Source organism: Hippopotamus amphibius, chromosome 8, assembly GCF_030028045.1.
Source record: "Hippopotamus amphibius kiboko isolate mHipAmp2 chromosome 8, mHipAmp2.hap2, whole genome shotgun sequence".
Lineage (NCBI taxonomy): Eukaryota > Metazoa > Chordata > Mammalia > Artiodactyla > Hippopotamidae > Hippopotamus > Hippopotamus amphibius.
Window position 1 is genome coordinate 127,652,540 of NC_080193.1, and position 20,538 is coordinate 127,673,077.

Here is a 20,538-nt window from a genome sequence, read left to right on the forward strand (position 1 = left end):
TAAAAAAAGCCACATTTTTAATGATCAGATTGGCAAAGATTAAATATAAAAATAAAAACTGGGTTGGCGTGTATGTTGATAAATGGGTATTTACTTTTATAAGTAGCTAATGAGTGTATAAATTGGTAAAACCACTACGGAGGGCAATTTGGCAGTGCATATCAGAAACCTTAAAACTGTGTGTAACCTTTGATACAGCAAGTTCACAGAAAGAAATTCAACTTTAGGAAATTATCATGGATCTGTGTAGCTATTTAACTACAAGGATGTTAAATAATATACCTATACTGTGAAATATGCAGGTATTAAAAATGATGTCATAGGTATTTAATCACATAAAAGGATATGCATAATATATCAAATTTTTAAGTTATATCAAAAATTTAAAATTAGCATATAACAGTATAATCCAATTTTTACAAAAGAAAGCCTGATGGATAGAAAAAAAGACTAAAATGATCTAAAAGAAGGTTATCTGATCTAACAGGCGCTAACTGATCTAACAGTTACAAACAGTGGTTTTTCTCGGGCAGTGGAGGTACAATTAATTTTTGTTCCTTGTCATTATCTCTGTTTTATAAATTTCCTACAGAGAATATATTTTCTTTTCATAAATAGAAAAATAAACCTTCATAGCATTATTTATTTAGCCAAATGGTGGTATGTTTTTACGTCCTGAGGATGGTGCCAGTGGAAGAAGCCTTATGGCCTCAAAGGTAACCTGGGCAATGAGCTCTGTCATTTGCAAATTTTAAATAAGAATTTTCTGAATTTGGGTTTGCTCATTGTGGAACAGTAATGTGAGAACTCTCTCTAAAATTAAAAATTCGCTCTGACTCTTGGACAAATGATTTAATCCCCTTTTAAAAATTAAAATGATGTTCTGAGGAAATTAAAGTGAACGACTAATATAACCATGAAAATGAGCACTGACATTTGCAGAGTTTAAAAATAAATTAGGGCCCCAAAGCCCATTACACCAGTCTAAACATGAGACAAACATCAGACAAACCCAAATTGAGGGCAGCATTCTACAAAATACAATTACTCTTCAAAAGAGTCAAGGTCGTGAGAAGCAAGGAAAGACTGAGAAACTGTCCCAGGCCAGAGGACACGAAGACAGGATAGTAGTTAAACACGGTGTGGTATCCTGAGTTAGATCCTGGAACAGAAGAACATTCGTGGAAAAACAGGTGAAATCCAAGTAAAGGCTGGAGTTTAGTTGTAGTAACTCCCCAGTGTTGGTTTCTTAGTTTTGACGGATGTACCATGGTAATATTAGATGTTAACACTGTAGGGTGACTAACCATCCTGGTTTGCTTGGGAGAGGGGCTTTCTATAGGCGAAATATACAATATACACTGCTTGTCTTTTTATTATCTTGCTGTATATGTTTTCAGAGATATTTGTGGGGAATTCTGTGGGGTTATAAATTTGGCCTTTTTATGCGTTCACTTTTAGCATACATTAAATAAGCTGTAAAAAGTTTGTACTTCTTCCTATGCCATTGCTTTCTCCATGGATTTTACCTACTTTCAAAATATTTATTTCTAAGCCTTTGTCCATACACTCTCACCTCGTCCTCAAAAAAATTTCCATGATTAGTTAAACCCCTCTATGTGCAGGTCCCTATGCTGTTCTTTTCTTTTTAAATTGGAATACTAATTTTTATTGGAGTATAGTTGATTTACCCTATGCTGTTATAAAGTCTTTCACTCTCAGTATTCTACTAGATTTTTATTTATTTATTTATTTATTTTGGCCAAGCCATGTGCCGTGTGGGATCAGACCCAGGCCCTTGGCAGCGAGAGCGCGGAGTCCTAACCACTGGACTGCCAGGGAATTCCCTCTACTAGATTTTTTAAACGTGAAGATTCTATTTATTTTTTTTCTTCCATTAAAAAAAAAAGGTATAATTTATATACAGTAAAATACCCTTTTCAGGCACAATTCTATGAATTTTTGACCACTCTACTAGATTTTTTTACAACTGTAGTTCAGATATTCTCTTTTTGATTCTTAATAGATGCTTGAATTCATCAATAAAGATAAAGGTGACTTGAAATACTTATAGACTATGTCTATAATAAATAAAACCTTCATTAAATTCTTGTTCGTTTCCTATCTATTCCTTTTCTCCTGAGTATAAGATTCAGAATTATTAAGTTTAAATTTCATGGAAGATAAGACATTGGTAAATTTTGTAGGAAATCAGTGATTAAAAGTATCAAAGTTATGATTTAATTTTAAATGTCAGCATGAATTCACACTTATCTGCCTCAGTTATGTGAAATAACCTCTGGGTCTAACGATTAATATCAGCTGAGCGAAGCCATGAACCGATTACTTGGGATAAAGCACCATGAAAAGAATAACTATACAAGCAACTAATCTAGAAGTTAGAGAAGTATGGTGTAGGGAAGAACTACTTAAGTAGATTAGACATTGACTTTGATATCAAAATGTGGAATAGTTTGGAATGGATGGATTACAAAGCTCTAGGATCAATATTAGGACCAATTTTATTCATTTTACATGTCAGTCACTCAGAAGAAGGAACATGCAGTAAGCTTGTTATACAAAACCAGAGGGAGGGACAGTCAATACAAAGAAGGAATAAAATGACTTGAGTAGACTAGGAACATAAGCAGATAAGTGGCTTATTCAATTCAGGGTGGAGGAAATATGAAGTAGAAAGATTATCTCACAGTAACATGAAGTCACAGTGTTCAAAATAAGAGTGAAAAAGTGAAAACTCACTAGGTAAGTAAGCATGCTAGAAATAAAATAACTCAAATGCTATGAAGAAGAAAGGGATATTGACTATAGAATTTAAATATTAATATTTTAAATAAAGATATTAAGTGTATTTTTTAATGTACTAGACTAAGAAAATAACTCACTGGAATGTATATAATTTTTGATGATTTATTCAGCTGGTGAATACTTTTGTGGCCCCCTTACAATGAGTAGGTCATATTACTAGCAGTTTCTCCATCAAAATAAGATGTCTGAAACTTTCATCCTAACAGAATCCAAATTCGTGGTGTACTGAAATCAATGAACCATTTGATAGATGTTTGTCAATTATCTTCTCTTTGCTCAACAAATAGAATTGTTTCCTGAACTTATATTAAACATGTCTCTTTTGGTAAAGCATAAAAATCTAACATCTTTAATATTTGAAATTCAAATAAGTTAATGTCTTAGCTTTAAAAAAAAAAAAAATCCCAGTGGGACAAATGAAGAGCTGTTTTCTTTTCAAACCATATTCCTTTCCTTCCTTGAGAATCACAGCTTACAGGTCACAGAAGAAGGGTGAGACATCATGCTTGGGCTGAAACAGTGGTGACAATGTGGTCATGAATGAAGCGTAATATTAAGGGTACGTAGTTTAAGTGTCACGGAAAGTTAAAAGTGAGGGAATTACTAATTGCTGGAATTACTAATTACAATGGCTTTATAGAAGAGGTTAAGACTTGAATTGAGGCTTAAAGGCTTGTTAGAATTTGCAAGGGTACAGGAGAGAGGGCAGGACAAGCCTGGTGGTAGAGCAAGTAGTTTCAGGGGGAGGAGTGATTACATATAGGGCAGTGAGGGGTTTTGAGAAAGACCCTTGTATGTCTTAGAGCATCAGAATCACTAACATTTTTGAGGCAATGGAAGGTTAATTTGGTGGCAGATGCAGAAAAGAAGGGAGCAGGAACGTGTGGAGTACCATCTAGAACTACAGAAGTCCAGAGAGGGCAAAGCACCCTTTGATCTCTTTCAAAAGGAGCTGAATGACCTTCAGTGATGTCTGAATTTGGGAGATACTCCTTTAGCAATGTATGTAGTGGATTTTAGACTCTGTTATTTCTCTTCTATTTTATCTGGATTTGTGTATGTTTATCTTTCATTTCTTAAATGGATTCTCTGTTTCTTGGCAGTAGGGGCCAAGCAGTATCCTTACAGAGCAGGGTTCAGTAAATGTTGTGATTTCAAGGGTAGCTGAGAGAGATTCTGCATGAAAGCTTGTTAGCACCTCGTAACTGGCTGCCAGTGAGAGAAGAGAGAGAGAAATGTGTCAAAGGCAATTTCATGTATGGGCATCTGAGAAAACGAGGACATTGCGGTCAGAGATAGGAACATCACAAGGGAGAGGGGAGCTGGTTCTGCAGAAAGTTATGGGTTCAGCTTTGAACCTTCTGAGTTTGAGGTGAAAGTGAGACATTCCAGAGGAAACGACAGTGCTTGAGGTTATGGAACTGGAACTCAGGAGACAGGAGCCAACTGCAGAGACTTGGGATTGAATTTAGAGATGGCTGAAGTTGCAGGAATGGTTGAGCTTCCAGGGAATGAGCTTGTAAAGAAAAGCTCAGGGAATCAAAACCTGAGTGTGGAGTAACGTTCGTCATTTAGGGGCTGGGAGGAGGAAAAGAAACCCTAAACCTGCATTGTACAGTAGCCACATGTGGCCATCTAAATTTAAATTAATTAAAATGAAATACAATTTAAAACTCAGTTCCTGGGTCACAATAGCCACATTTCAAGTGCTCACTAGCCACATGTGATTAGTGGCTACTGTAATGGACAGTGCAAACAAAGCGTTTCCCTCATCATAGATAGTTTTATAGGACAGCATTGCAAAGATTTAGAGAAATACTCATTTGAGAGAAAACCAGGAAGCAGATGACCTTTCAAGGGAGGAGAAAGTTTAAGGACGAAATGTTTATAGTGTCAAATGCTGAAAAAGAATAAAAATTGGGGTGGGGCAATCCACGGATTTGGCAATAAGGAGGTCATTGGAGACCTTTAAGATAGCAATTTCAAGTAGCATGGTAGGAATAGAAACTGATGTAGCATTACATTAGGAAGGCAGTAGGTAAAGAGCAAGTTATTGAGACCTTGGACAAGGAAAGAAAGAAGATAATAATTAGAGAAAAGCGAAGAGTCATATGCAGGTGTTTTAAAGATGGGAGACTTGTTCATGTTTGGAGAATGGACAGAGGCCTATGAAGATGCTAAGGGCTTTGCCTGGGGAAAACTCCCTGTGTCTATTTTTACTATCACACTCATAATCCTCAGAACACTTCACTTCTAGTCACCAAATGTGTGTGTTTATTCCCACACCAACCAATTCTCCAACATCAGCTGGGTGTCCTACAATTCAGTTCTGACACTATCTGCCTGGAATTAGTGTCAGATCTCACAGGTTAAAAGCTCAGCCTCACAAGCCTGTCCCCACTTCTGACACCAACTGCAAGTCCTAGGTTGTTTCCAGTACTTCGGACCGTAGGTTGTTTCCAGTACATCAGACCGACAGGCTATAAACTGGGGTCCCCACAACATTCTCTTTGGGTTTGATAATTTGCTTGAATGTCCCACAGAACTCAGGAAAACACAGTTACCATAAAGGATTTAGATGAGCAGCCAGATGGAAGATACATAGGGTGAGGTCTGGGGAAGGGGTGAGGAGCTTCCATGCCCTCTCCTGGCATGCCACCTGCCTAGCATCTGGCAACCTGGAAGCTCTCTGGACTCCGTACTTTAGGGATTTTTATGGAGGTGTCATCATATAGGCTTGACTCATTAATAACTCATTTTCCAGCCTCTCTCCAGAGGATAGCAGGTGGGGCCGAAAGTTCCAAGTTTCTAATCATGGCTTGGTCTTTTTATCGTGATCGGCCCCCCATCTAGGAGCCCTCTCAAAGTCAGCTCCTTAGAACAAAAGACACTCCTATCATCCAGGAAATTCCAAGGGATTTAGGAGCTCTGTGTCAAGATCCAGGGTCAAAGACCAAATATTGGAACAAAGGATGCTCCTAGTGCTTCTCTCCCTTAGGAAATCACGGGAGTGTTAGGAGCTCTGTGCCAGGAATGGGGGTGGGGGGTGGGTGCAGAGAGCAATATATACACGTTCTGTTATTTCACAGGCTCCCAAATCCCTGCCTTGCATTTGCTTCTCTTTTTAGCTATGGGTTCAAGTTTACAATAGTCTGTTGGATATCTTATGAATATCCTGCTAGCACCTCCAACTCAACACATCTAAAATCAAACTCGTGATTGTCCATCCCATACCCATTCTGTTCTTTATATCCTTTACTCCAGCTCATCTTTCCAGTTACTAAAGCTGGAAAACTTAGTCATATGTGAATCATTCTCTGTCTCCCCTCCACTCCTTCTGTCATTCAGCTGCTTGGGCATGCTTATTTTACTACCTCTGCCATAGACTCATGTATTAACTTACTTTTTGTTTGTTTAGCATAATGATTATGAAATATTTTAGGCAAACAGGGTAGTAATAGAGAACAATATCATAACGATAGCATACTCAGCCTAGCTTAAGCAAAACTTGCAAATACAAGCAAAGCCCTCAGGAAACCCTTTCAGATCACATCCTCCTCTCCATACCAAGGGTAATCATCATTTAAAATTTAGTATTTATCATTCCCATGCAAGATTTTTAGTTTTACTCCACATGTATCCACATATTGTATAGAATATAAATTGATGTTTTTAAACTTTATATAAATGGTGGTATACTGTTTATCCTGCTATAACTTTTTTTCACTATTATTTTTGAGATGTATCCATGATGAATCATCTTTCATTTTTTAAAATGTTATTTAATGACTATACCATAATTTATTAACCACTGTGCATTGTACTGTATATATGTGTTCACACTCATTTATATATATAATAAATATATGTGTGTGTGTATAATTGCTTTTTTTTACTCTACCTCTAGAGTTGAAATGGAGTGATGACATGGTGCAGCATTTCAGCCATTTTTTGGGCAACTGAAAAAATTCTATTCTTCAAGGCAGGTAAAAACTGCTTTCAATAGTTTCTACAGTTCTATTCAACTTGCTCTCTGCCCCTTCATTCTTTATTTTTTCCCCTTTCTCTTACCTCCTCTAACTAGGCCTTGGTCATGGTTGGCTCTCTTGAGAATAGTTGGTATATATATCTGGATCATAGGATTAAAGGAGAGAAAAAGGGAATTCCCTGGCAGTCCAGTGGTTAGGACTCAGCACTTTCACTGCTGTGTCCTCGGGTTGGATCCCTGGTCAGGGAACTAAGATCCCCTCCCGCCCCACCAAATTCCATTATAAGGAATTTATCATGAAATAAAGTATAAATACACTTCTTGTTGAAGGTTATTGTTCATCATTGAGGGACACCATACCTTAATGGCATCAGGTTTATTTATTTTAAAGTTAAGTATTATTAAAGTATATTTTTAAGTATTATTTTTAAGTAAAGCCACCTCGTAAGTTTGCTAATTTAAAACGAAGAGAATTTCTAGCATTTTATATTATTCTAAGAAAGATAATTAACAAGATACTTTCTAGCACTTTTTATTCTTCTAAGGCAGATTACTAGCAAGGTAGAAATACATAATCCATCTTTTTTTAGAAAATTCCAACAACTCAGAAATATGACAGTGGACTAAGCTTCCTGGACTGCCATGAAGATTAGTTCAGGGACTTCCCTGGTGCTCCAGTGGGTAAGACTCCACGCTCCTAAAGCAGGGGGCCTGGGTTCCATCCCTGGTTGGGGAACTAGATCCCGCATGCCTGCTGCAACTAAGAAGTCCACATGCCAAAACAAAGATCCCATACACCGCAACTAAGACCTGGCGCAGCCTAAATAAATAAATAAATAAAAAACAAACATTAAAAAAAAAGAGATGATGGCTTTAGAAGTGTTATGGATAATTAGAGGATGTAGAATAACCAGGGATGTCAGTAGCCTGGATAAAAAGAATGGGATTTAAAAAAAAAAAAAAGAATGGGATTTCTGAATTATAAAAACATCAGTCCTTTGGTAACATGGTGATCTCATTGGTGTGGAGCTTGAATGAAAATGAGGGTCTAACTCTCTTGGGAAAGGTGACCTTGAAAGAGGTGAACTATTATAAGGTCAAAGAAATTTTATCATACAGTATTTATTGGTTAACTGTAATTCTTTTATTCATCATTCATTTTCCCACAAGATAATTGTCTCAACAGTCTTTCTGCCTTAGTATTAATTACACATCCACAACGTGTTCAGTATTGGTTAGAGCATTCAAAATATATGACCCCTGACGCAAGGAGTTCACATGCTAAGAAGACTTGCTTTAAAAATGATCTTCCTTATGAATATGTATCTGTTTTATCTACTTTATTGTTTTTTCTCTTTATTTTTTAAATAACAGGTGAATCTCTTAAGTTGATCATTTCAGAAGACTTGATATGTTGATTGGTGAGACTGACACATGGGTTTGAAGCCTGACTCTGCCGTTTATTTGAAAATGGCACTGAGCAAGTCTCAAAACCTGGCTTGCCTCAGTTTCATCTATAAAATGATGAACCTATGATACTTACCTCTTAGGGTTGTGAGGATTAAAGATGCAAAGGACCTCTCCTTTTTGGTAGATTAAGTAAAAATAAGACAGGAGATATGGCTTTTGAGGTATATTTTTGAGAAAGTAGGGAAGATATGAAATATGAAGGGGGTTAAGTACACCTAGTCTATGTCAACTAGAGTGCTTCTGAAATATAATGGGGATTACATAAGTATTTGGATTGGCCAAAATGTGCCTTCGGTTTTTTTTTTTTTTAAGCTCTTTATTGGAGTATAATTGCTTTGCCTTTGGGTTTTTTTTTTTTTTCATAAATCTATTTATTTATTTATTTTATTGGCTGTGTTGGGTCTTTTTTTTTTGCTGTGCATGGGCTTTCTTAAGTTGTGGTGAGTGGGGGCTCCTCTTCGTTGTCGTGCGTGGGCTCCTCGTTGCCGTGGCTTCTCTTGTTGCGGAGCACGGGCTCTAGGCGCGTGGGCTTCAGTAGTTGCAGCACATGGGCTCAACAGTTATGGCTCACAGGTTCTAAAGCACAGGCTCAATAGTTGTGGCGCATGGGCTTAGTTGCTCCGAGGCATGTGGGATCTTCCTGGAGCAGGGATCGAACCCGTGTCCCCTGCATTGGCAGGCGAATTCTTAACCACTGCGCCACCTAGGAAGCCCCTGCCTTTGGTTTTTAAGTAAAAATAAAAGACACATTTTTCATCTTCACCAAGAACATTATTGAACAACGTATTCACCCTTTTGTTCCGCTACCTTCTGCCATTTTTCAGGCAACTTCATAATTCCATCTTCCCAAAACTTTTTATCATTTTGAGCAAAGAGCTGTTCTAGGTGCCTATTACAGTCTTCCAAGGAACTGAAATTTCTTCCATTAAGAGAATTTTGTAAAGACTAAAATAAAAGGAAATCCAAAGGTGCAATGTCTGGTGAATACGGCAGATGAATCAGAAATTCCAAGCCAAGCTGTAACAGCTTTTGCCTGGTCATCAAAGAAACATGCATTCTTGCGTTATCCTGATGGATGATTATGTGTTTTCTATTGACTAATTCTGGACGCTTTTCGTCGAGTGCTGGTTTCAGTTGGTCTAATTGGGAGCAGTACCTATTGGGATTAATCATTTGGTTTTCTGGAAGGAGCTCATAATACAGGACTCCCTTCCAATCCCTCCATATACACAATATCACCTTCTTCGGATGAAAACCGGCCTTTGATGTGGTTGGTGGTGGTTCATTTTGCTTGCCCCACAATCTCTTCTGTTCCACATTATTGTACAGTATCCACTTTTCATCACCCATCACAATTTGTTTTAAAAACAGAATGTTTTGAACTTCCCTGGTGGTGCAGTGGTTAAGAATCTGCCTGCCAATGCAGGGGACGTGGGTTCGAGCCCTGGTCTGGGAAGATCCCACATGCCATGGAGCAACTAAGCCCGTGCATACTGAGCCTGCACTCTAGAGCCCGTGAGCCACAACTACTGAGCCCACATGCCACAACTACTGAAGCCTGCTTGCCCTAGAGCCCATGCTCTATAACAAGAGAAGTCACCTCAATGAGAAGCCCACATACTGCAACAAAGAGTAGCCCCCGCTCGCCACAACTAGAGAAAGCCTATGTGTGGCAACAAAGATCCAATACAGCCAAAAATAAAAACAAATAAATCATAAATCTTAAAAAAAAAAGGAACATTTTCATTACATTTAAATAGAGAAGCGCACGCGGAAATATGGTTAAGGTTTTTTAACTTAACTCATGTGGAAGGCAAACATCAAAGCAATTGACATAACCAAGCTGGTGCAAAGTATTTTCAGTGCTTTGATTTGGATATTTTGAATACGTCAGCTATCTCCCACGTGGTATAATGTTGACTGTTTTCAGTTCATGTCTTGATTTCATCGCTGTCAACTTCAACTGGTCCATCCAAATGTGGGGCATCGCCCAGTGAGAAATCTCCAGCACCAAACTTTGCAAATCACTTCTGACACATTTGATCAGTCACAGCACCTTCTCCATACACTGCACGAATCTTTTTTTGCATTTCAGTTGTGTTTTTACCTTTCTTGAAATGATAAAGCATAATATGCCAAAAATGTCTTCCATCTTCAATATTAAATTGGCTACACAAAAATTCACCAACTTTGGTAAGTCTTTTTTAAATTCACGCTGATATGACAGCTGTCACATACAGTCTAACAAAATTGTTTTGAATGAAGTTAAAGAAAACTAAGTGCTGCTAGGGTCATTGGACGGAAATAACCAAATGAACCTTTTGGCCCACCCAATAGAACAAACTTGAAGGTTCTTGAAATCTAATGTGCACAGGTTAAAGAGATTCAGAGGTGGGTAAAAGGAGGGTCACAATCATAGCAACAAAGTTTATGTTAAATAGACATTGATTTAGGTGGAACTATACAAAATTGCCACCTTTTTAGGTGAACAGTGGCAATTTTATATTGTTCATTTAATGTTCAGAAGGGAAGAAAGGCAGTAGGGACCATGAAGGAAAGGGCGGAGCCCTTTAGGTGTGGTGCAGTTAACCAGGGCTGTCGTTCATTCTAATACAGAATGGCTAGGCTCTTGCAGATGTGAATCAAGTATTATTTAGTGGCCTCTTCTCTTTGTAGAGAAAAAGAGGATTGAAGATGGGTGAAAGGGTTCATGCCAGTGGGTCTATGGAAGTCTCTGAGGCCCTTTGACACTCATCATGGTTTCCAAAGGATTTAACTTACAAAAACACGAGATTTAAAAAAATAAGTGAGGAAACTGAGAAAAAGGGAAAATAAAGTGACATTCACATCTCCTGCTGTGATGTAAACAGTGGCCAGCACAGAGCTTCCTCAAATCACCTTTAGAAGGGAGAAAGTGTAAATAATATCCAGCACAGTTCTTCCCTTCCTGATAAGCAAATGCAGTTTCTGAGTTCCTATGTAACACAGCAGTAGGAGCCATTGAGAGGCTGTCTTCTACCAAAAAACAAGTATCTTTTAATTAACACAAACTGTATTTAAAGATTTGACTACAATACTGGAATAGCTAAGAAAAGATGTTCTTTCCAGAGACTACCTTCATTTCCAGCCTTCTTAAGATATTCCATGACAATTACTCTTTTTGTGTGGTCTGAGTAGCTCCTCTGAATCTGATTACAGAAGTAATGATACTTTTGGTGTATGTATCTCTTAAAAGCACTGCATTAAAAGTAGAAATAGTTAGGGGACTTCCCTGATGGTCCAGTTGTTAAGAATCCGCCTTCCAAATGTAGAGGATGCAGGTTTCAATCCTGGTCGGGAAATTAAGATCCCACATGCCATGGGGCAACTAAGCCTACGCACCACAACTACTGAGCCCGTGGGCTCTGGAGCCCATGTGCCACAACTGGAGAGAAGCCCAAGAGCCGTAACAAAAGATCCTATGTGCCCCAACTATGACCCGAAGCAGCAATAAATAAATAAATAAATAAATAAATAAGCAGAATAGTTAGCTCTGGTAGGTTATTATTTTTTTGAAGTGTTTTTGCATCTTGTCAGAATGGTCTGTGGACCAAAAATGTCTGAAAATGATTTTTTCATTTCCATTTGTCAATTGGTATCAGTGAGGAAATGAACTGAATTTTTATGGTCAAGTACTTTGCTTTCTATGGGTGGTTAGACGAAGACATTGTGAAAGCGGCATGGAGGTAGTATGCTTAGACTTATAAAACACATCCCCACTCCTAGAAAAACATCTGAAAATGTCTGAAGTGTCTCTTCTAGGGAAAGAGCTATTCTCTATCCAATACATCCATATAAGTAGAAAGAGTGACAATACTGTGACTTCCCTCCCTTCTCTTCCACTCCACTTGTTTTCACTTGTCCTCCCCTCAAGCCTCCCATCCCTCCTTTTCTTTTTCAAAAATCAGCTTATTCTATATAACACTTTAATTTTCCTTTAGAATTTAAGTGTGAAATGGTACAGGGTTTATACTACTTACTTTAAAAAGTGATTCTTCTACTTGTATATGAGACCCAAAGGTCTCATTGTTAGAAGACATCAACTTCATTTGTAGATTTGTACACTTAAGTGCCCATTAACCATACAATGTTTCTGATGCTAGGAACAGACGACGAAAATATAAAAACTGACATGGAAAGTCCGTCCGTCATAAAAGAATTCTTAAGTTCTTTTCAGTGAGTGCACACAAAATCTAGTTCAAGTGCTTGGACTTTACAACTCCAGCCCCCAGCACAACTTTACCAAATATAATAATCACAATTGGAACACATTCTTGGAGTCAGATTTCTAACAAAAAGCATACCGTGGACAGCATTTCTACCTCTTGAGCTTAACCTCTCTCTTGGCAATTAGAGCTAAAGGTAATAGGCAGAGATGTCTCTTAGCTGGCAAAACACACACACACACAAAACTTGAGTATTTCTACTACCCAGGATAACATCAAGATATCAAGGGTGCCAAAGAGCAAAGGAGTGTTAACCTAATCCAGTAAAGGAAACGAGATTTTAATTTAAAGTACAACTGAAATGTTCCAAGAAAAAAAAAATACTTCGGTGAGATTCAGTGTTTTAAAAATGTTGGCAATTATTGATGGGCTTTTTCAGATATTTCACTTGTTACCAAGACGATTAAGAAGCAGGGAATAATATATGTTTGTGCAACAAAATAATTTTTTTTTTAAAAAAGGATTCTGTCCTTTTGAATGTACACACTACGTATTGAATGAAATATACTTGTCTGTTTTGGTGCCACTGGCCAGAATGAAAGCTCTCCTATCTGTGAGGTGAAATTGAGATTTCTTTTCTGTTTAAAAATGCCTGCTTCCAGGGTACGTAAAAGTGGGAGACGGTTTGGAAAGCAGGAGCTAAGGGGGATGGGAACGAGATGGCTCAGACTGTGAATCTAAGAGCTGAACGTGTGTGAGAGAAAATCCTCCTCCAGCCTCGGAGGGGGTGTCTCCCCCAATACCAGCTCCCTCCCCCCGGGCTCGCGGGGCGGGCCCGGTTTGCTCAGTAGCAGCGGCGGCCGCAGCAGCAGCCCCGGGGCTGAGCGGCGGCGGCCTCCTGGCAGCGCAGGGAAACGGCGGCTACGAAAGCGCGAGGCCCTGGGGAGATCCGGCTACCGCCGGGATGGAGGAAGCGTCGAGTGGAGCCGGAGCCTCCGCGGACGGATTTCCTCCCCAGTTCAGCTCCCCTACGGCTTGCCGGGGGCCTGCTCCGAGCGCCTGCAAGGTGGAAGAGGCCTGCGCCTCGGCCTGGCCGCGGCAGCCGGCGGACAAGGCGGGCACAGCGGGGTAACAGGCGAGCCGCAGCCGCTCTCGGGAACCTACGCCGCCACGGCCGCTCATTGTCTCTCCCCTTCCACCCGGGGGGCAAACAGGAAGCGCGCCGCCTGGCCGAGTGACGGACGGGCGTCCGGGCCAATGAGCACTGCTTACGAAGAGCGTGATGGCGAATGAGCGCGGAGAAGAGGGGCGGAACTTCCGGGCGGGCTGTCACCCTCTTCCCCCCTTTTGGGCTGGAGGCTCCACCTTTTGTGTTTCCCGCACAGTCAATCAAAATAGGAAAAAAAAATCCCCGGACCGCTCCGGCCGTGTCCGCCGCCGCTTCCCGCATCCTCTCCCGCCGCCGCCGCCTTCGCTCCTCACCATGTGTAAGGCGGCGGGGAGCCCCGCCTGAGGTGCCCTAAACACACTATGACCGGTACGTAAAGCCGAGAGAGAGCAACCCTTGCTGCCGCCGCCGCCGCCGCCGACTACAGCCAGCCGGGAGCCGCCGCCGCCGGCTCCCGGCCCCCTGTGTGCGACCGAGTGTCTGTGAGAGGCAGAAAGCCGCACTCCCCTCCGCCTCCCCCCCTCCCCGCCAGCTACCGTCCACCCCTCAAGCCCCAGCAACGCAGTGTCCCTGCCGGGCCCGGGGCGGGCGGCCCGGCCCGCCGGGAGCGCATCCCCCTATGTGCGGGCGCGGGCGGCGGGCGGGCGGGCGTGTGAGTGACTGACGGTGCGAGAGGAGCGAGCGCGAGTGAGAGCGAGCGGCGCGAAGGGAAAGGGGAGGAGAGGAGAGGAGAGGGGGCAGGGGCAGCGCGGGGAGGAGGAGGAGGGAAAGAGGAGGAGGAGGAGGGTTACAGGCAGCGGCGGGCGGGGGCAGCAGCAGGAGGGGAGGAGGGAGCCGCCGCCGCCGCCGCCGCCGGGGGGCGGGTGGGGGAGGGGAAGGGGACTCGGCCCGGGCTTTCGGAGTAATTTCGCCTCGGCCCGCGGGCCCCCTCCCTCCCCTCCACCCGCCTTCCTCCCCACCCCCACCCCCCCGCGCTGTGCCTGCAGCTCCCGAAAAGCCCGTGAAACAAGAGGAAATGGCTGCCTTGGACGTGGACAGCGGCGGCGGCGGCGGCCACGGCGAGTATCTGCAGCAGCAGCAGCAGCAGCAGCAGCACGGAAACGGCGCGGCGGCGGCGGCGGCCCAGGTGAGGAGCGGCTCAGCCCCGGCCAGGCTCCCCCCTCGCGCCGCTTTCTCCTCCCCTCGCCTCTCCCCTCCCTCCGCGCCTCTCTCCTCCCCTCCCCCCGCCCCGGGAGCTGCCCGCCCGAGGCGCCAACGCTCCGACCCCGCCCGCGCTCCCCCGCCCGCCGCCGCCTTTTTGTGTGAGTGAGTGTGTGTGTGTGTCTGTGTGTGTGTGTGTGTGTGTGTGTGAAAGAGAGAGAGAGAGTGTGTGAGCGTGTGCGCCTCCCCGGGGGTGGGTTCCGGGCGGAAGGTGGAGGCCCGGCGCGCAGCTCGCCGCCCGCCTTCCCGCGGACGGTGGAAGCCGTGTGCGTGCGAGCCGGAGGGCGCGAGCCGGAGTCGAGGAGGAGGAGGAGGAGGAGGAGGAGAGCGCGGGCTGGCGCTCGCCCGGGCGCAGGCTGCGAGGCCCGAGTCGCACTTCCTGTGCGAGCGCGGCCCGGCCCTAACCGCCACCCCCTCCCCCTGTCTCCCTCTCTGAACCCGCCCCTCGGGGGTAGGACACTCAGCCGTCACCGCTCGCTCTGCTGGCCGCTACCTGCAGCAAGATAGGGCCGCCATCGCCGGGCGACGACGAGGAGGAGGCGGCCGCCGCCGCCGCCGGGGCCCCCGCCGCCGCCGCCGGAGCGGTAAGTGTCGCGCGCGCGCGGCCCGCCCCCGCCGAGGCCCTGCGCCCGCCATCCCGGGCCCGCGGCGCGTCCGCCCCGGAGGCCTCCCCGGCGCCCGCGCCTTCCCGGAGCCGGGCGGCCGCGCGGCCGCGGCGCCCTTTCCTGCCCCTTCGCGTGCTCGTTTGGGTCAGAAGCCAGCCCAGGCTTCCTCTAAATTGTCACCGCGGCACCTCCATCCAAATTCACGACAAAATGAAGTCTGAGAGGGTGGGGGGAGAGGACTCCAAAATGGATGTTTGAGCGATTCATATCCGTGCTGAAAACTCCTTCGCTGAACACTAAAAAATTTCAAGCACAGCCTATCGGCCATAGATAGTATCAACTACAGAGGCAGTGTCTTTAGTTTCTAGTATTTTTTGAACTCGGAGCTTTTCCTGCTGGAAGTTACTAAATCTTACTGATTTAAATGTTAAGTCTTTTTTTTTTTTAAAAAGGAATGAAGGTTTACTCTTTGAGTTACTCTTTTGTATGCTGGAACGAAGGTTTTGAACACTTCTTGAGTGCTTGTTTAATGGCCATTCTAAATTGTCGAATTTTAGTTTTTGCAGACTGCTTATATTTGCAGTAGTCTTTCAGAAATGGAGTTTAAGTGACCATTGAAATCGGCGAAGTTCCTTAGTGCTTTGGCTTTTGAAATTGAATAGGAATATCAGTGTTAGAAACAAGAGTATGTGTAAGGAATTATATCAACATTTTCGTGAATGCTATTGAGTGCCATACATATAGTTGCATCTGGTTGGCAAAGCTGTAGTTTCATTTTATTGTGATTTCTAGTCTGATAGGATGTGGTAGGATTCTTTTTGTAGGGTTTTTAGTGTGTCTGGGGCAGGGGGAGGAGCTGGCCAGTGTTGAAGGAGAGCTTAATACAAATTAGCTAGAAACAGCTTTTAAGATTTGTGAGTTTTATGTTCGTTTGAACCTTTATTGTTGCGTTACTTTAACATGTAGATGTGTTCACTTATTAAAATAATTGAAACCTCTCCCATCATTTTTGTGTGTGGTTTTTTTTTTAATGTGGATTTTAGGAATCGGTTTGTGTAGTGATATTTTGAATTGTCATTGTACAAGAAAATTTGACATTTGATATAGTCTGCAGGAAATTCTTAGTATTCCGAGGCATTAAAAGTGAATCTAATATTAGGCTATGTTATTATTAAATATCATATATGTAATTTTAGTGCTTGAAATTATACTATAGAGGGATGTGAACAGATTTAATGATTTAAAAGTATGATATTAGGTTTTGTTCTTCTGTAGGTAGATTAAAATGTAAAGTCATAAACTCATGTATGTGAGAGGCATTGTTACTTTCAAACAGATTTATGGATTGATATACCTCTTTTGTGAACTATATCCCTTTAGGCCCACAGTGCCAAAAAATAGTTTACCTTAAAAACCATTTCATGAGTAGTAAAATTGCAAAGCAGATTGCTTCTACTTATCTTTTTAAGCATTTAAAATAGAACAAAAACTTTTTGTAACTGCAGCTTACCAAGTTTAGGTATCAGCTCAGTGATTGGGGGAGGAGAGAAGTGAAGGAGGAAGTTATAGGTAAAAAATGTGTGTATGTACATATGCATGTGAGTCTCACTGGAGGAATAGAACACCGTCTCCAGCCTTAGCCTACTGTGGCCATATAGTTGTGGGAAAGTTGTTTCCATGCCTCTCCAGCTCCTTCTCTGAACTACCAAATCTCTACTGATACCATATTTCCCGCCAGATGAACATGAACCAGAATCAGTCTGAGCATTTTTTTCTGTGTTTGGAACCTGTGCATAACATTTTTCACTGAGTAAAAATTAGTAAGACTGTCTTGAGTATGTTTACCTTAGCAAATGGGAAAATTATTTTTCTGGTTCAAAAATGAATTTTAAACATGGACATCTCAGAAAATGAGAGCATTTAAGTGATTTCATAGGAGTTTTCCCCACTTAAAAACGTGCTTGGATAATGTTACTTTAATTACTCAAATTACTGGGAATTATGAGAGGTTTAAGAAGAGGTTTTTTGTAGCTGTGCTTTTTAAAAATTTTATTTTGGGTTTATTTCATATTTACAGAAAAGCTTGCAAAGATAGAACTGAGAGTTGCCTTTCACCCAGCTTCCTCTAATGTTAATATAACCATGGAATGTTTGTCAAAACTGGGAAATTAACGATAGTGTTATTAACTAAAGTACAGACTTTATTCTGGTATCACCATTTTTTCACTAATACCCATTTTCTGTTCCAGGATCCAACTTACAATACCAATTGTATATGGTATTGTTGTGTTTAAAATTTAAGTGGAAGTATACACATACAGTGCAATTTTATACTAGTTTAGTTTGGTATTAGAATTAAAAGGGTGTTGAAAAGCCAATAGCTGTACTGCAGATTTGCTTTATGTGTTTTCAATTTAGAATTTGTTGTAATATGATATGTGTTCATTCTGGATCCTGGCCAGGAATGTTTGATTACCCTCAGTACAGTGCTGAATAGGTCTAATCACAAAGCAGTCTCACCTGTAATGTCCCACACAGCATGGACTCTCAAATTGGTTTGATGGCTAGACTCTTTTATACTTTATTAAAAGTTGTGTAGTTGTAGTAATAAATCAAGAATAGGAAAAGTAGACCTTTATGAGATATTAACTCATCCAGTTTACATTTGTGTGAACCTGTGAATTATTAATTTACGTATTTCATTTGTACTTTAGTGTAATAAACTGTACAAGTGAATATTATGAAAGACATTGCCTGAATTTTAGTTTAACTTGTAAATTTAGCGTTCATTTACTGCATAAATGTTGGTGAACTACAAAGTGAATAATCGCATACTTTAAAAAAGGTTATTTTGGCTGTTACTTCAAATAAGACCTACACTGTCATTGTACGGAATTCACTGGGTAATTGCTTTTATATTTGCAGTGTTCCTTAATGTTCCTTTGAAGATTTTAAGAAACTTTAGGACTTGCCTGAGAATGGTTTTTAAGTTTGTTCCCACCTTAACTTCACACTTGTTTCCAGTTACACTCTTTCCTTGCCCATTTTTGGTTTTCATAAAGCCATTTGTGGGAACTGAGAGGTTCATAATCCTTTCCAAAAGTGATGTAATGAGTTGATATGAATTTTTCTTTTTTCTTTTCGATAGGTATTATCTGAGAAGATATCCTTGGGGGTGGGGGTGTGTGTGTGTGGATGTGTGTCCCATTTTATGCTTGATTGCAGTGGAGAATGCCCATGTAATGAATTTGCTACAGCAGTGTTCCAGGGCTACTCTTGGTTGTGGTCCTTTTTTAGCATGTGGTTATGTGTTTGTATACCGAGGGAAACTCTGACTACCTTCAATTACAACTTTTTAGAGTGATGCCATGTCCATGTTAATTGGTGTTTCGTTTGTCAATAAGAATATTAGAATAAATGAGAGAAACACTGGTGGATTTTTCTTTTAGGGTGTAAGCTTAATGTAGATGGTTATCTTGAACGCAAACCAAATACTGATTCTTGGATGGCTTATGTGTTTTTATGTCTCTCTCCCTTTGTCTATAGTGTTTCCAGTAGCCTAACATCAAACATTTTTAGATCTTTTTTTTGGTCTCAGATTTTCTAATTTATCTATTTTGCTGGTATGCTGCTGATGAAATTTCTCTTACAAATGAATGGGTTTAGTAGGCTTTGTAGTTTTGGGATATTTGGGGCTTATTCATTGTGGAATTGGTTTAAAATTGGTGTAGAGTTTTTCATTGAAGACTAATATCTCTAGGTCAGTTTTATTGATCCATTTTTTCCTTTCATTTTCTTTGCAGTGATTTTAAAGTAAAATATTTTTATTCATTCAATAAATAATCACTGATTATTATGCTAGGCACAATTGGATGTTTTTCAAATCTGTCCTCAAAATCTTAGTCAACATAAAGATACTTTAGGATTATTCACTGTATAGTGCTTTACAGTTTATGAAGCGTAACACTTTCTTTAGGATCTTATGACCCTGCAAGGTAATATTTTTCCCATAAGGAAATTCATTCCTGCTCTAAATCACACATAATTCCACAGTTCTAGCTAGGACTAGAACCCAGTTATGAATTTTTTTCCTTCTTAGTGCAGTATATTCCCTTCCTCCAAGCATTTATAGTCTTAGTTTAAAACTTGAAAGTCTAGTATTTTTCTGTTTCAGTGTTCATAAATAATTTTTATATATGCTTTTAAACTTAGGTTTACTCAAAAAAGTTCAAATACATCATTTTGTTCTAGGTTTGGGGGTTTGCCTTCAGTTAATGGCCTGCATTGTTGGGAAAAGTGGTACTGTAGTTTATTTTTATTTAGCTTCTGGAGAAGGAGGTGCTTGGGTTGTATTTATTCAGACTTGTCATTTGAGTAGTTATATTTATTTTCGAGGAATATCTGGTTGAATATCTGCTCTTATTAAGATTTTGTTAAGAAAATATTCAAATGCCATAAATTTGGCTTTTTATTTTAAGGATGAAAGAAGACAAAATGCCAGTACAGTTGTCCCTCTGTATTTGTGGGTTTCACATCCTCGGCGGGCTGCCTGTAGTACACCATTTATGTAAGGGAATTGAGCATGGGGGATTTTGGTATCTGCAGGGTGCTGGAACCAATCCCCTGGGGATACCTAGGGATGACTGTATTGTAAAATTAATTTGTGTGTAAGATACTATATTCTTTGATATAAGTTGAAAAATTGTATGTTTAATGCTGGTCAGAAAGAATTCAAGGTTGATTCTCCAAAGGTGAATGATAACCTTAAGGAGATGAGAATTGGATTTGAAACACTATAGTTTAGATTTCAGTATAAAGGATAGATTTAAATATCTTTACTTTATTTAAAAATGCCAAGACACTGAAATGAAACATGAATTGTTATTCAGTGGGAAAGATGAGTGAAGCTTGTGATTTCTATACCAGGTAGAATTTGAAGAATGATATGTGACTTTTAGTGTCTGGTGCTTCATTTTAACAATTTCAGTTTGGTAAGTTTAAATGTTTGTGTTTAAAAGATAGATCATTATTTTAGTTCAGGCCTGTACATTTGTACTGGGTCCCACGATTTCTCTG

The 20,538-nt window shown here is 41.0% G+C and overlaps 1 protein-coding gene across 4 annotated transcripts in view; it reads left to right on the forward strand.

The window, feature by feature from the left end:
- The first annotated feature begins 13,365 nt into the window (after positions 1-13,365).
- Positions 13,366-20,538, forward strand: part of SP3 (Sp3 transcription factor) — a 59,986-nt gene continuing 52,813 nt past the window's right edge. The window contains exons 1-3 of one of the 4 annotated variants that reach the window (XM_057744411.1): positions 13,366-14,026; positions 14,644-14,783; positions 15,313-15,441. In XM_057744411.1, the coding sequence (XP_057600394.1) occupies positions 14,020-14,026; positions 14,644-14,783; positions 15,313-15,441 (276 nt within the window). In that variant the 5' untranslated portion in view covers positions 13,366-14,019. The remainder of the gene's footprint in view (positions 14,027-14,643; positions 14,784-15,312; positions 15,442-20,538) is intronic. The other 3 variants (XM_057744408.1, XM_057744409.1, XM_057744410.1) reach the window with 3 other exon arrangements.